Source organism: Zonotrichia albicollis, chromosome 13, assembly GCF_047830755.1.
Source record: "Zonotrichia albicollis isolate bZonAlb1 chromosome 13, bZonAlb1.hap1, whole genome shotgun sequence".
Lineage (NCBI taxonomy): Eukaryota > Metazoa > Chordata > Aves > Passeriformes > Passerellidae > Zonotrichia > Zonotrichia albicollis.
Genome location: NC_133831.1, coordinates 13,864,092 through 13,876,932, shown reverse-complemented (window position 1 = coordinate 13,876,932; position 12,841 = coordinate 13,864,092). Strand labels below are relative to the sequence as shown.

Below are 12,841 nucleotides of genomic sequence, written 5' to 3'. Positions count from 1 at the left end.
AAACATGCATGTTTAAATAACAGCTGTGGATGGAACTTATGCTTTGGTTCTGGCAGCAATCATAGCAAACAGCATATTCACACCAGTATTTCTACAAGTCCTGCTAAACTGTCATTTCCTTGCTTTCCTGCAGTACTATAATTAATGGTTCTTTGTGCAGATTGCAGATTACCACTAGTTCAGTTTTGAAAATTTAGCTGTAACCGCAGATCTTTCAGAAGCACAAGTTTTATCTGAGTGTTTTGTTGTTGTTGTTTTGTTTTAATACAGAGGTTGGGAAGATCTGGTCTTCCAGAGCCTGGTCTACTTCTGCTATCAACGAAGTATTTTATAGTTCTAAGTGCCTGGCCCATAATACAAAGTTAAAGAAGTAATTATTGTATTGGACCCCAAATATGTATTTCCTACATGAACTCCATCTTGTCACAGCACTCACTAAGCAAAATTTAACATTCATATTTCATCAGAGATGTCTGTCTCTTGACTAACCAAGTTTCAGATGATTCTTAGTTTCACATGAAGGCCTACAAACATGAATTTGTATATAATGAGTGGACTTTGGATGACAAGGGTTATGAATCATTGCTAAGTTGTTTCTGTCCTGCCAGACAAGTGGAAAGAGAACAAATAGCCAAATAAATATTCCTGTGGCAATGCTAATGTTGATGGTTGCCTGGCTACTAATGACTCTAAAAGAAGCCCGTGAGCTAAACCCCAGTGGCAGGACAGGTGTGGCAGGTTGGTAAACTGATACATTAACAACAGGTGGGGGGAAGCCCTGCAGAAAAAAGCTCAAAAAGAGGGGAAGGCCACAGAGTTAATTAGGGAAGTGCTGATTCATGAGCTAGTTACCATACCTTATCATTATTTTCAGTCTGGTGCTTCACTTATGGAGCTGCCTGCTCCTGCTTTTAGCCTTCTTCCCTGACACAGGGGACTAATACACAGTCATTCATTCAGAATCAGCTGGCTCTGTGTGATAGGGATCTAGCCTCACACATGAAAGCAAAGCTTAGAAAGAGAATAAAATTATGCACCTTTGTTCAACTGATCAGAATCTAGAGATTTATTAAGCTAGCTGTCCTCTGTGTAGCACAGTGGACTGCTATCCAGAGCAGCCCAGCTGAAGCTGGGATGTCTCACGTTGAGCCAGCCAAAGCTAGAGAGCTGCAGAAATGTTAACCTCAGAAAATGAACTATGCTTTTTTCTTACCACTTATTGCAGCTTTCTGACTGGTGAGAGAACTTCGAAAATATGGCCAGTGTAGTGTTACAAAGCAGTGAGTCAAGGTGGGAGAAACAGAGTAGAAAGAACTTGCTGGGTATCTCTTCCCTGCTCTGCTCCCACCAAAAAACCCAACAAGGAAAACAAAAACCGCCCACAAACAAACAAAAATAAGGCAGGCACAGCCCTACTAACAGGTTATCACACAAGCACTGGATGAGCAGTATATCATAAATATCCTGAGCTCTGTATGTTGATGTGCCTCAGGGATATTTACTTTGCAAAAGCTTACTGGAGTGGTGTACTGCAAAAAAATAAATAAATCAAAGGAGAGAACAGCTTGAAAAAGAAGGCTGTTTCTCTCATAAGAATTAAAAGATAACTAAAAAAACCAGGAAGACATTTGAGAGGGCAAACAAGCCATAGAACCATGGCAGGTGTATAAAATAACCATGGCTGGGAGAAGCATCTAATGGAAGCAAAGCAGCACATGACCTTCTTTAATTACTATTGGTCTGCTGAAAAATGCTTCCTGTCTAAATGCTTCTAAAACAAATTGTTCTTTGCTGTTACCATTAGTTTTGTCATTATTTTCATGGACTGGGGGCAGAATGTGGATGGATGTGTGGGACATGCATGGCTGATTCACAGATTGCTGTCAGTAACAGTGCAGGAATGTGAAACTCCACACACAGTAGGTCAAGATATGAAGCTCATGGCCCAAGAGCTCTCACACCACCCAGGAGAACAGGTACAGTGTGCCCTGGCAGTGTACACTGAAACAAGCCAAGATAAACACAACAGCAGCAAAACCAGTTCCTGCTACATTATCATCCAGAAATTAAAGTTCCAGGCAGAAGCTCTATCTTCTCTTTGATGGAAAGTAAGGTGCTTCTTCCCTTTTGCCATACCCTCCTCTTCAGGACACCACAAAGGATATTTTTTGTTTTTGTCTGTTTTGCTTTTAGAAGTAAAATTCTTCTCACAAGTTTGGCTGCAGATATCAAAGAGCTCAAGAAGATTGTTTAGGAAGGGCAATATATTGAGGAAGTGAACGGAGCAACAGTGATAGAGTTATATGAACCCTGTGTGGCTGCACAGGTAATTTCATTAAAATTAGGTAATTAAAAAAGAAAAATCACCAACAAAAGACATACCAGCACTGAGCCAGCTCAAAGTGTCTTACAGGTTTAAAGAAAAAAAAATTATTTTGTACATATAAATGATAAATCTTTGCCACAGGGAAAAAGGAGATAGTGGGAAAAGGGAAAAGGTCCATGTGGAGCAGCTCTGACATCACTGGAAGGGAATGGGGAGGGTAAAGCTGAGAAAGGGTGCAAGTGGACTTCAGCTCCTGGCACCCATCACATCTCAGACTCATGGCAGAGTCACTTTTTAGTGTGGCACCACAAGTCAAAGCAGGAACCATGACCATGCACCTGTGTCCCCATTTCTGGCCAGTCACAGTTTTATGGGGTCCCCTCCCTACATTAAAAAAAAAATAAAAAAAGGCACTAAGCAAAAATTAAGTTGTTTAACATACTGCATCTTGGGGATAGTCAGGGCTGCTTTCCAGTATGCTGTATTTAAAATTTCAAAAAGTATAATACATAAAAGAGCAAGAGAGATTTTGAGCACAATTTCCATAGTAATCCATTCATCAAAATAAATTATCAAAAGTCTTGATAAAAACCAATTTGATATGGTATGAATTGCCCAATTTTTCTCAATTATAAAATTTCATTGTGCACAATATTTCTTAGAAAGTATGGGAGGCAACCTCACTGTGTAAGTAGTGCTTGGAAGCCACATTTGAGCAGGACTATGCAAAGCAAGTGTTTTCACCCTGCTACACAGCTTACAGAATAAAAAAAGTCAATTAAAGAAGTACCTTTTTTGACCTAAAAACACAAGGACTACCCTTGGAAAGTGATGTGATTCTGCACCAACGAATGTAGTAAACCAGCCCTCAGATCTTTTCAGGAAAACAAACGGTGATTTAGGAAGGAAGAAGAAAACAACACCAAGATAACTCAGAGGGGAAGGGGGAAGGCCCAAGGACACCCATCCAAAGCTGTCACTAATCTCAGTCACATGAAATCACCAAGTTTACCGTTCACAGGAACATAGAGATACCACATTTAAAGAATCTCCTCGGGTCCACAGCTTGTGCCTGGTTAAAGATTCCAGGAGAGAGATTGTTTTGGTCCATTTTTCTTGTGTTTTGTTTTTCCTCCCTCTTCACCTAGAGCTTCTAAATCAGAATTAAAGCTCTGACTTTTCAGACCATTTAACTAACATATAACAAGTTATACAATATTCCTTCTTACTTTTAGGGACTAAAGGCTTTGAGCATCTAGCCTAATCTCAAATTCATAACTTTAATAAAGACACTTATGAGCTGGCAGAACCTTTCCAAGATCTGAGGGAACAGAGGCAAGCATGCGGCTCATTCAGATTTTATCAGATTCTCAACTTTTCATTACTTATGTCTTAAAGCAGTAAGTAATAGGAAAGATGCTCCTGATTAGGTATTAAATTGATCTTACAGTACTTTCATATATGAGAAAAACTTCATTCTTGTCCAATAGGCTTTACACTGATCTGATACTGTTTCAGCAACCATAACTGCAACATAAAGCAATTTAAAACAAAGTAAGTCTTTTAGCAAGTCTGAGTGTAGAATATCTACTACTCTTATGACCTGAGGCACAACTTGGCTACTAAACTTCAGTTAGTCCTTATCAGTAACTTAGTTCATGAAAAATCAACTTTTTCACTAACATGCCTCAAGGCAGCCTATGAGCTTCCTACAGAGTAGAAAATATAGCTACGAAAACTAAATAATTACAACTTGGCCACATGGTATGACTGGGAAAGACTGCTAAAGATTGAACATTCTGCTAGATACTAAGAAAAAAGTGATTTACTGACCAAATATTATAGTAGGACTACTCAAATGAGAAAGCCAGACAAGATTTGGTCCAAGTTCTGTTTCAGTCTCTCTAGTTATTTACAAGGTGGTAGAGATTCCTTGCTGCATGGCTGGCACAGGTAAAGCTCGGCTTTTTTCAGCTAAAAACAGCTCCTCTGCTAAAGGGCAATGTTCATGAATTTGACAAATAGTGTGGCAAAAAAATCTAACAGCCTGTAAACAGGGCAACAAAGCCAAGCCTATGTGCCTCCCTGCCAGGTAATCCAGGTGGTTGCTAAGTGCGCAATGGGGCTATTTCTGCGCAAAGGCGAGCAGCAAGAACCCGGTGTATGCAGCGCTTTTTTTACCCCCTCCATAGACTAGACAGTTCATCGTCTTGGATCCGAAACCAACACCAAAACCCCCATGAACCTATGGACGGGATTTACAGGTGCTGAGAACTTAAAAACAGCGAGGGAAGGCCGAAGCAGAGCTCTCTGAAAACGGCATTTACTGCGTGCCCTTTACCTCCAGCGAAGTTCACAGAACCCCACAGGGCTGCATTACAGGCGATACTTAACTCTAATTACTGTTGTGCAGAAAGAACTCAGGTGCAGGTTATGGCATAAGCCGCCCAGTCAGTCTGAAAAGTAATTAGGGCAGATGTTCATTAGGAACTTCCTAATGAATCTGTTAACTTCGTTACCTTACTCCAGTAAACTTTCTTACAGGTACATAAAGCAATTTACTAGAAAGCGCGCGAGGAGACGCAGCGAAACCGGGGAAGAGAGCAGGGGGAGAAATAAATAACGACAGCAAAAAGACGGCGGACAAGTGCAATTTGACTTATTTTGGGCAGCTACGAGGGGTCGGTCCTTCAGGGAGACGCCCAGCTCAGAAACAGAGGAGGGCTGCGGGATCCGAGCGGCCGCGCTCCCTCAGGGCCAGGTCCCCATCCCGCCTCCCCCAAAGCTCCCTGTGGGCAGCCACAGGAGGGAGCCCACAGCGCTCCGCCGGGAGAAAGCAAACCCAGAGCGGCGGAGAGGGGACCCCAGCGCCGAGCCGCCCTCGGGAGGCGCTGCCCCGGGCACACAGCCCACTGTGCACGCAACCCACCCGCCCCGGGCTGGCCACCGAGCCTCCCACCTTCCGAAAGTAGCCGTCCCCCGCCGGCTCCGCCGCCTGGCGGGGCAGCAGGGCGTCTGTCATCTTCGGGCGGGCCGAGCAGCCGTCCGTCTGTCCGTCCGCCAGCTACTGCTACGAGACGAGCTCTCCTCGGCGAAAGCACGACCCTGCGGAAATGCCAGCGCTGCCCCACGGCACCGCCCGGCCCCACCTCCGGTGGTGGCGGGGAGGAGCTGCCCCGCCCCACGGCGCTGCTCCTCCGCCGCCCAGTGGTCCAGTGGAGGTCCTTGCAGCGACCCCCGGGTCTCGTCCCGTAGAAGAGATCCCCGGTGGGGTGGCTGACGTGCCTCTCGTGCGGGGAAGGGCGGTGGCTGTGGCTGACTGAGAGCCCCGCAGCGCGGTGGCGGCTCGGCTCGCTCCTCCCCGGCCCTCCGGCCGTTCTCCGCTGGAGCGTGCCGGAGTCCGGCTGGCCGCCTCGAAGGCACGGCTCGCCTCCTGGAGCTTCCCCGCGGTCTCCCGCGCCGCCGAGCCTGGCCACAGCCCCTGGGGGTGGCCACCCGGAGCGGCCGCTCCCGGCACCGTGGGGCCGCCACCAGCTTTCCCCGGGCACCGCCTCGGAGAGGGGAGGCTCCCCGCGGGTGGCTGCCCCTCAGAGCGGCTCGTTTCCCCGATGGGGGCACTCCGAGCCCCGCGGGTGGCTGCCCCTCACAGCGGCTCGTTCCCCTGAGAGGGGCGCTCCCATCCCCGCGGGTGGCTGCCCCTCACAGCGGCTCGTTCCCCCGATGGGGGCGCTCCCAGCCCCGGGGATGGCTGCCCCTCACAGCGGCTCGTTCCTCGGAGAGGGGCGCTCCTGGCCCCGGGAATGCCGCCTGCAGCCAGGAGCGTCACCGTAGTGGGCCTGTGGCCCCTACGGCCGCTCGGCACTGACCGCTTTGAGGAGGGTATCGACCCACGGTTGGCAGCGCTGGTCTCTCCCTGCCCCCTCTGGGCGCCCGGCCGCCCGCACCCCGATCTGTGTAAAGCGTGGGAGAGGAGCCGGAGCCCGCGTCCCTAAAAACGACAGCGATATCTCAGTGAAAGGCTGAGCAGGGCTGGCCCTGCTCCAGGAAACTGCTGTGGGACCAACCTCAACATTGCCGAGGTCTGCAGTGATTCGTGCTGCGCAGACCACCTGTCTGAAACACTCCCTTGTGTAATTGGTTTCGCAAATGTTATTGAACACAAATATTGGAATTTGCCAATATCGGTTTCTATTCCAAGCCATGCCTAACCCACAGAGCTTCCCAATTCCAAATATTGGAATTTGCCAATATTGGTTCCTATTCCTAGCTGTGCCTTACCTGCAGAGCTTCCTGCACATTTAGCATCAAAAGATGCAATACTTCTATCCATATTGCCAAATTTACCTTCCTCCCCACCTCCCCCAGCCTTATTTCTCTTTTTTTTTAGCTTTCTTTGAATTATAGTGTAGTTTTGTCAGGCAAAAAAATTTGGAGAGAACATTTTTTTTATCAAAGGAAAAAATATCCTTAGAATTATATCGTTAATGGAAAACATTGGGATCTCCAAAGGTTTCTACACGGCAGGCTGGTTAAACTGTGTGTCTACTGCATGTTTTTAAGGAAGAATACTAGAGTCAGCAACTCAGAAATTTGGATCCAAAGATTTGCTGTGTTGAAAGCAGCAGAATTTTGTTTGTTGTGATTTTGCTTGCTCTCACCTCACTATTTTTCCCCCAATAATTGTAAATATTGGATGAATGTATAAAAATATGTATTAAATATGAATAGGTGAAAGTAGGAAACTTGCTTCAATTTCTGATCTGAGCGTGTAAAAAAGTTTTAAATTTTATGCTAATAGAAAAGGTACTTATCTGACAAAAAGGGTTTTAAAATTCAAATCTTGCAAATCAGTACAAAACTCCAATGCAATACATAGAAACTAGTTTAAGGTTACTAATTTGCCAGGTGGGCTGTGCTGATACAATCTGCCAATTAAAACAACATCAATATAACCCTCTTTGGAGTTTACGCTGTTGTCACTGGCTTTACTGAAAACTGAACTCATTGAAAGGCTACAGCTATTACTCCAAAAAAAGTCCTAAGAGCCTGTAGTCAGGCCAAAGGCTCAGTTAACAACAATGATGATTATCATGGTTATGTGTAAAACACAAATTTGCAGAGATTTCTGCATGATACACTAAAGACACTTTCTAATATATACTGGTGGCAAAATGCAGCTTTTCTTCATTGTACTTGGATTCTTTGAATAAAGCAAAGTCAGCACATCTAGTATGTTTTACAGTAAAAGCAGGAGTCCAAGACAGCAGGATTCCTCCCTGTCAGTGTCTGGGGTTTGTCACCAGCACCCTCACAGCTGCCAGAGCAGACTGTGCCTTCCTCTGCTAAAATAAAGGGCATTTCATCATCACTGCACTAGGACTGATTGAGTGTTTCTTCACTAAGTCACTCTAGGTTTTGTGTGCATATATAGTGAACATGATTTTTTTGCAAAAGGCACATATTGATTGTATGGTCTCAGAAGTGCTCAGCTGTGTAATGACTGAGTAGGAGTGCTCTCTGACCCTGGAATGTAAATTGCAGCTTAGAACATTCCAAAACCTGATTTATGCTCAAAAAATTCCCCCATGTCCCTGCTCTTCTCATCATCTTGTCTCCAGTAGCTTTTTGATTGCTGTTAGGATTCCTAAATAGAGTTGGGTTCATACCACAAACTTCCTCATGATTACTGCCTGAGTCAGAAGGCTTGGCTGCTGCATTGTAAAGATTGAGGCTAGAAATACAGATTAATGCATTCAGAAAATACATTATGTTGTATAGATACAGATGTTTGCTTGACATTTATTTTTAATATTCAAAGGGAGTCAATTCTGTGACCTGGTACATTGGACATGCACTATCTGTAAGAAATCATCAAATGCTTCAGAATTTGCACCTAAAGAATATCAGTATGTGCTGAGGCCTGAGCAGCAGGCCTAAGCCAGGGCTGATTTACAATCCTGGGCACTGTGTGACCAACACCATCAGTATAACTTACCTACAAACATATGACCAACACATTTATGCCAGCTGTTTAACACCAAACGGGCTGCTTTGGAAACTTTCCCATAATATTGTGTTGTTATCTGCAAGAAATGTATAATTTTAAGAAATTTTCCCAACTGACATTAACAGAGGTTGGTTTGTATGATATTTTAGGAAAAACCCACCCAGCCGAGGCCTGGGTCCAGGGTGCCATCAGATCCAGGTGTTTCTGTGCTAAAAATATAAACAGGTCAAAGGACTGGCTGATTTGTCTGGATAAAAACTGGACTCCTTTTCAGGGCGAATTTGGAAGCCTCACGTATGGGTGGATGCACCAGGTAGGATTTTCCCAACTGACAGGAAGAGTTCTCCAGGTCCTCTCTGCGAAATGAGGCTCAGCAGCAATTGCAACTGTGGATTCTGGATGATGGTAAAGTATTTAGGCACTTGGTGATCTATCTTTCTACTATTCTCTTCCTTGTATAGTAATGATTAGGTGCGTTACTTGCTTATTTTTGCTTGTTGTTAAAGCTGAGTTGTCAGCTTATTGTTTTATTAAATGTATCATTTTACTTTTGTGTTGCCTTACTGTTCATAGTAAAATGAGACCATTCTCTCCATTGGTGTCTGTGTCCTTTAAGTTGCCCTGTCAATTGGCAAAACAGTTCTGCTTGAAGTGTTAAATCTGAAAGAATTGGTTCTTATCTCTGCATCATCTCTCTCAGTTCTTTCCAGAAGAACTCATCATCTCCTGGTTCTTTGCAGAACTAGGTGCTAAGTGTCTCTGTGCATTTTCAGATAAAGCAGCCAGGTGGTGTAGACAATGACCATGCTGAAACAGGCACGGAATGGCAGACCCTGAGCTGTCCCATGTTTTGTCCCACAATCGTAAAGGTAAGAGGGATGAGAACTGGGACCAGAATCTGAACACCCTTCTCGCAGACACATAAATATGATATATATGTATATATTTCTCATATGTTTGTATCACTCCACTCATTCTGTTAATCCTCTTCTTCTTCTCCTGCTCCATCATATGAAAAAATATGTGAATATAAGAAACCCCATCAATAGTCTTGTCTTTGGTCACTAGGAAATAGTCCCAGTTTGGGAATTCATTTCCTGCTGGGGTACCGGTTATGTATCATTCCACAGCCAAGACAGCAATCTGGCTGCTCTCTGGAGACACAATATTTCTTATCTCTGATTTTACAGACCTTTTGGCTCTATGGTTGTAGCAGGTCACAAGACATCTTTTGTCCCAGAGCGACCCCCAGGCTCACCAGCAAAAGCACATTAGAATTATTCTGTATGAAGGGAGAAGTATTCATCAACTCCTGCTGCTTCTCAAGGCAGGTTTTTGAATTCTGAACCTGACAAATGGCTACACATTTCTGTTCCCATTGTTGGTGGCTTTGAATATTAAACTTAGATTCTGATCAGAAAGATTTTGTCAGTGATCATGACAGCTTTTATGTCAACAAATTCCAGTGCAGTGGTTTAGTTGAGTTAGTATCATCCTTTATTTCTTAAGATTGCAGTTCTTAATGAGCAAACGTCTGCCTACTATAAGCAAGTACTAGGTGAGGAGTGAGGAAACGTGATCATAGGTCGATTATTTTTTCCATTCTCTTTCCAAATAGTATTTGTGGGGAGGAAAAAAAGGTTACAAATTGCAAAAATAGGGCACGAGGCACAGTAGCGGCAGTGATGTAATTCAGCTTTGAGACTGTTACAAATTTACTGAATGGAGTAAAAGATTTCCTTACCAAGAAATTTACTGAGGAACAATAAAATGATCTGAAAATGGTACACAAAGTCAGTGTCAGGACTTTGGATAAGCACGATGTGATTGCTGCAGGTGCAGTGCTCCACTGCTGCTTCTTCCCCTTAGAGGTATTAACTACACTTATTAATTGCAGCATTATCTTCACTGAAATCCCATTTATTATCAAATAACTAATATCCTTTGCCTGTTCTGCTGTGAAATCACAGTGGAAACAAGACATTGCAGTTTACCTGGAAACTAAGACAAAATGGACAAAATCATCGCCACTTTTCCCAGCTAATGCCTTGCCTTTAACCGAGACCGACAGATAAAAGTCTGGGTATTTGAGAACAATATGTGTTATCTCTTTATTTTGCAGTCCTTTAAATAAAGAAAATTAGCACTTTGGAGAAGCTAAGGCAATGCCTCAGGGGCTGACCTTCAGGTGACTGTTTTGTCAACTGATTCAACAGCCCAGAGTTGGCAGGGTGAATATTCAGTGAAACACTGAATGCAAGGTAAGGCAGAAATGAGTTTGTCTTATTGTTTGTAAAAATATGGGATTTTTATATTTCCTGTGCTTATGATTTTTGGGCCTTTTCTCTTTATTGTGATTTTTAAAACCTCTTTAAATTAATCGAGTTTTTGCTTTTTTCTTTTATATATCGATTACACAAATTTTAGCCTGAAGTTCCCGTGACTTGCATGACTTAAAACTAATTAACAAATATATTTGAAGAAGTGGTCTTAAATAATACAACAAAAGACATAACAAGACACTTCCATGCCTGATCTTCTCGATGAACCAATACAGAACCAGATGTTGAAAACTATGTATTAGCAAACAAAAGTCTAAAGTCCACCTCTGGCTTTAAGGCTCAATTTCAGCCTTACAGCCACTGGCAAATATGTGAACTTTCATTCAAAAATGCAGTTGTTTGTTTTTTTTTTTTTTACCAGACAAATTTCTGCCAAAAAAATATTTGAAACGTAAGCTAGTCAGTTCTACTTATATTTTAGTTTCCTTGCAATTAAAAAAAAATGGAATGATTGTCTTATGTAACAGCTACAAATAGCAATTGTCACCTGGTTTAGTAACTATAAACGAGAAAGTTTACCATGGAGAAGGAAATACCACCGGGATGCAAAAGTAATTCTAATCTGAGAAAAGCTTGAACGGAAAAAAGCTTCAGTATCTGATTACCTCAACTCTTTGAACTGATCACACAAAACACACAAAAGATTTTCTGTTAGCATTGTGCAAAAAAGGTTTATTTAAGCCGGTGTGTTAAGTCAAAGTCACACAGTATCACTATTCAGGAACAATTCTTTCCTAAACAAAGAGGAACAGGAGGTATGCTAACAACTCGTTGCCGCTGTATGTTCTAGCTAAGTGCTCCGTAATGATGAGAAAAGACAATGCACGCAGAGTGTCCGTGGCTTTTACTTTATTGTTCCTAAGTGAATTAGAGACCTGAATGAAACAGAGAAATCCCTATTTGCATGGAACCGTGTCAATATTCCCCATGGAAACCTGGAGCCACGTGAAACTCCAGCAGTTTCACTGTGGAAGAAACCAGTTCCATGTACTAAAATGAAGAGAAATACTGAGATGGAGAATACAGAGAAGTCTTACCTGTTAAGGGAAGGAATACCTGAAGACTGTGTTTTGATTTATTTTCAAGGATTTCAGAGAAACTGGTGATACTTTAAAAAGTTGTGGACTGGTAGAATCTTCAGTGCAAATTGAAGCGTTTGCTCTAGAGGGGGGGAGAGGGGGTAACAGTGGAAATCAAACCCAAATTTTGAACACTTGGATCCTACTGGTGAAAACTGGTCTTTTTACAAAATACATTCAGTAAACGTTTCTCTCTCGATACAGGACATCCCAAGGAAGTTCAGAGATTCCTGAAGCCTTCAGGGATGAACTCTGTGAGGGAAGGTTTGAACGCCCAGACTTCTACCCCGATTTCTGCGCAAATTCATCTTGAACAGCGCATAGGACAACGTGGTTAGGCAAAAATTGCCATGTATTTGCTCAAGTGCACAATGAAATCCTCAACTCTGTTGATTTTGATCCAGGGTGCAGTCCGCTTTACACTTTGATTTAGATGAAATCTGTTTGTCAGAGTTGTTGCTGCCCTTTCCACAGCCCTGAGTCTGAGGGGGGCTGATCTGGTGCACTCGATGTTTGGCGGGAATGGCTGCTGACCACCGGCAGTTTGACATTATGCGCCGTGGGTTATTTCTGAATACATCAGTCAGCGTTTCAGAGCGATAATATGGAGCCGCACACGGCAGCTCCGCTGGGGCTGGGGCTTTTCCAGCCAAACACGGCTGGGTTGGAGGGACCCGTGCGGCCGGACCGGCTGCAGCCGCCGCCATGCCTTCCCTCACAGCGGGCACCGAGAGGGGCCACGGCACCGCGTCACACCCCAAAGCCGCTGAGGGGCTCTGGGCGATGCCGCCGCTCCCGTCCCGCCAGCGGGGTCCCGGCGGTGCAGGGTGCCGGTGCCGTTCCCGTCCCGCCAGCGAGGTCCCGGCGGTGCAGGGTGCCGGTGCTGGTGCCGCTCCCATCCCGCCGGCGGGGTCCCGGCGGGGCAGGGTGCCGGTGCTGGTGCCGCTCCCATCCCGCCGGCGGGATCCCGGCGGGGCAGGGTGCCGGTGCCGCTCCCGTCCCGGCGGGGCAGGGCGCCGCTCCATCGCAGAGCGCTCCCGGTGCTGGGAGGGGCCGGCGCTGCGCGGCTCCGCCTCCGTTTGTGACG

General features: G+C 44.7%; 1 protein-coding gene across 2 annotated transcripts in view; it reads right to left on the bottom strand.

Annotated features, from left to right (window-relative positions):
* The window catches only part of RHPN2 (rhophilin Rho GTPase binding protein 2), a 32,262-nt gene extending 25,947 nt beyond the window's left edge, over nucleotides 1–6,315 (bottom strand). The window contains exon 1 of one of the 2 annotated variants that reach the window (XM_014270999.3): nucleotides 5,286–6,315. In XM_014270999.3, the coding sequence (XP_014126474.2) occupies nucleotides 5,286–5,348 (63 nt within the window). In that variant the 5' untranslated portion in view covers nucleotides 5,349–6,315. Of the gene's footprint in view, nucleotides 1–4,720; nucleotides 4,760–5,285 lie in introns of those variants that run through there. The other variant, XM_074551084.1, reaches the window with a different exon arrangement.
* Between the last annotated feature and the right edge of the window lie 6,526 nt (nucleotides 6,316–12,841).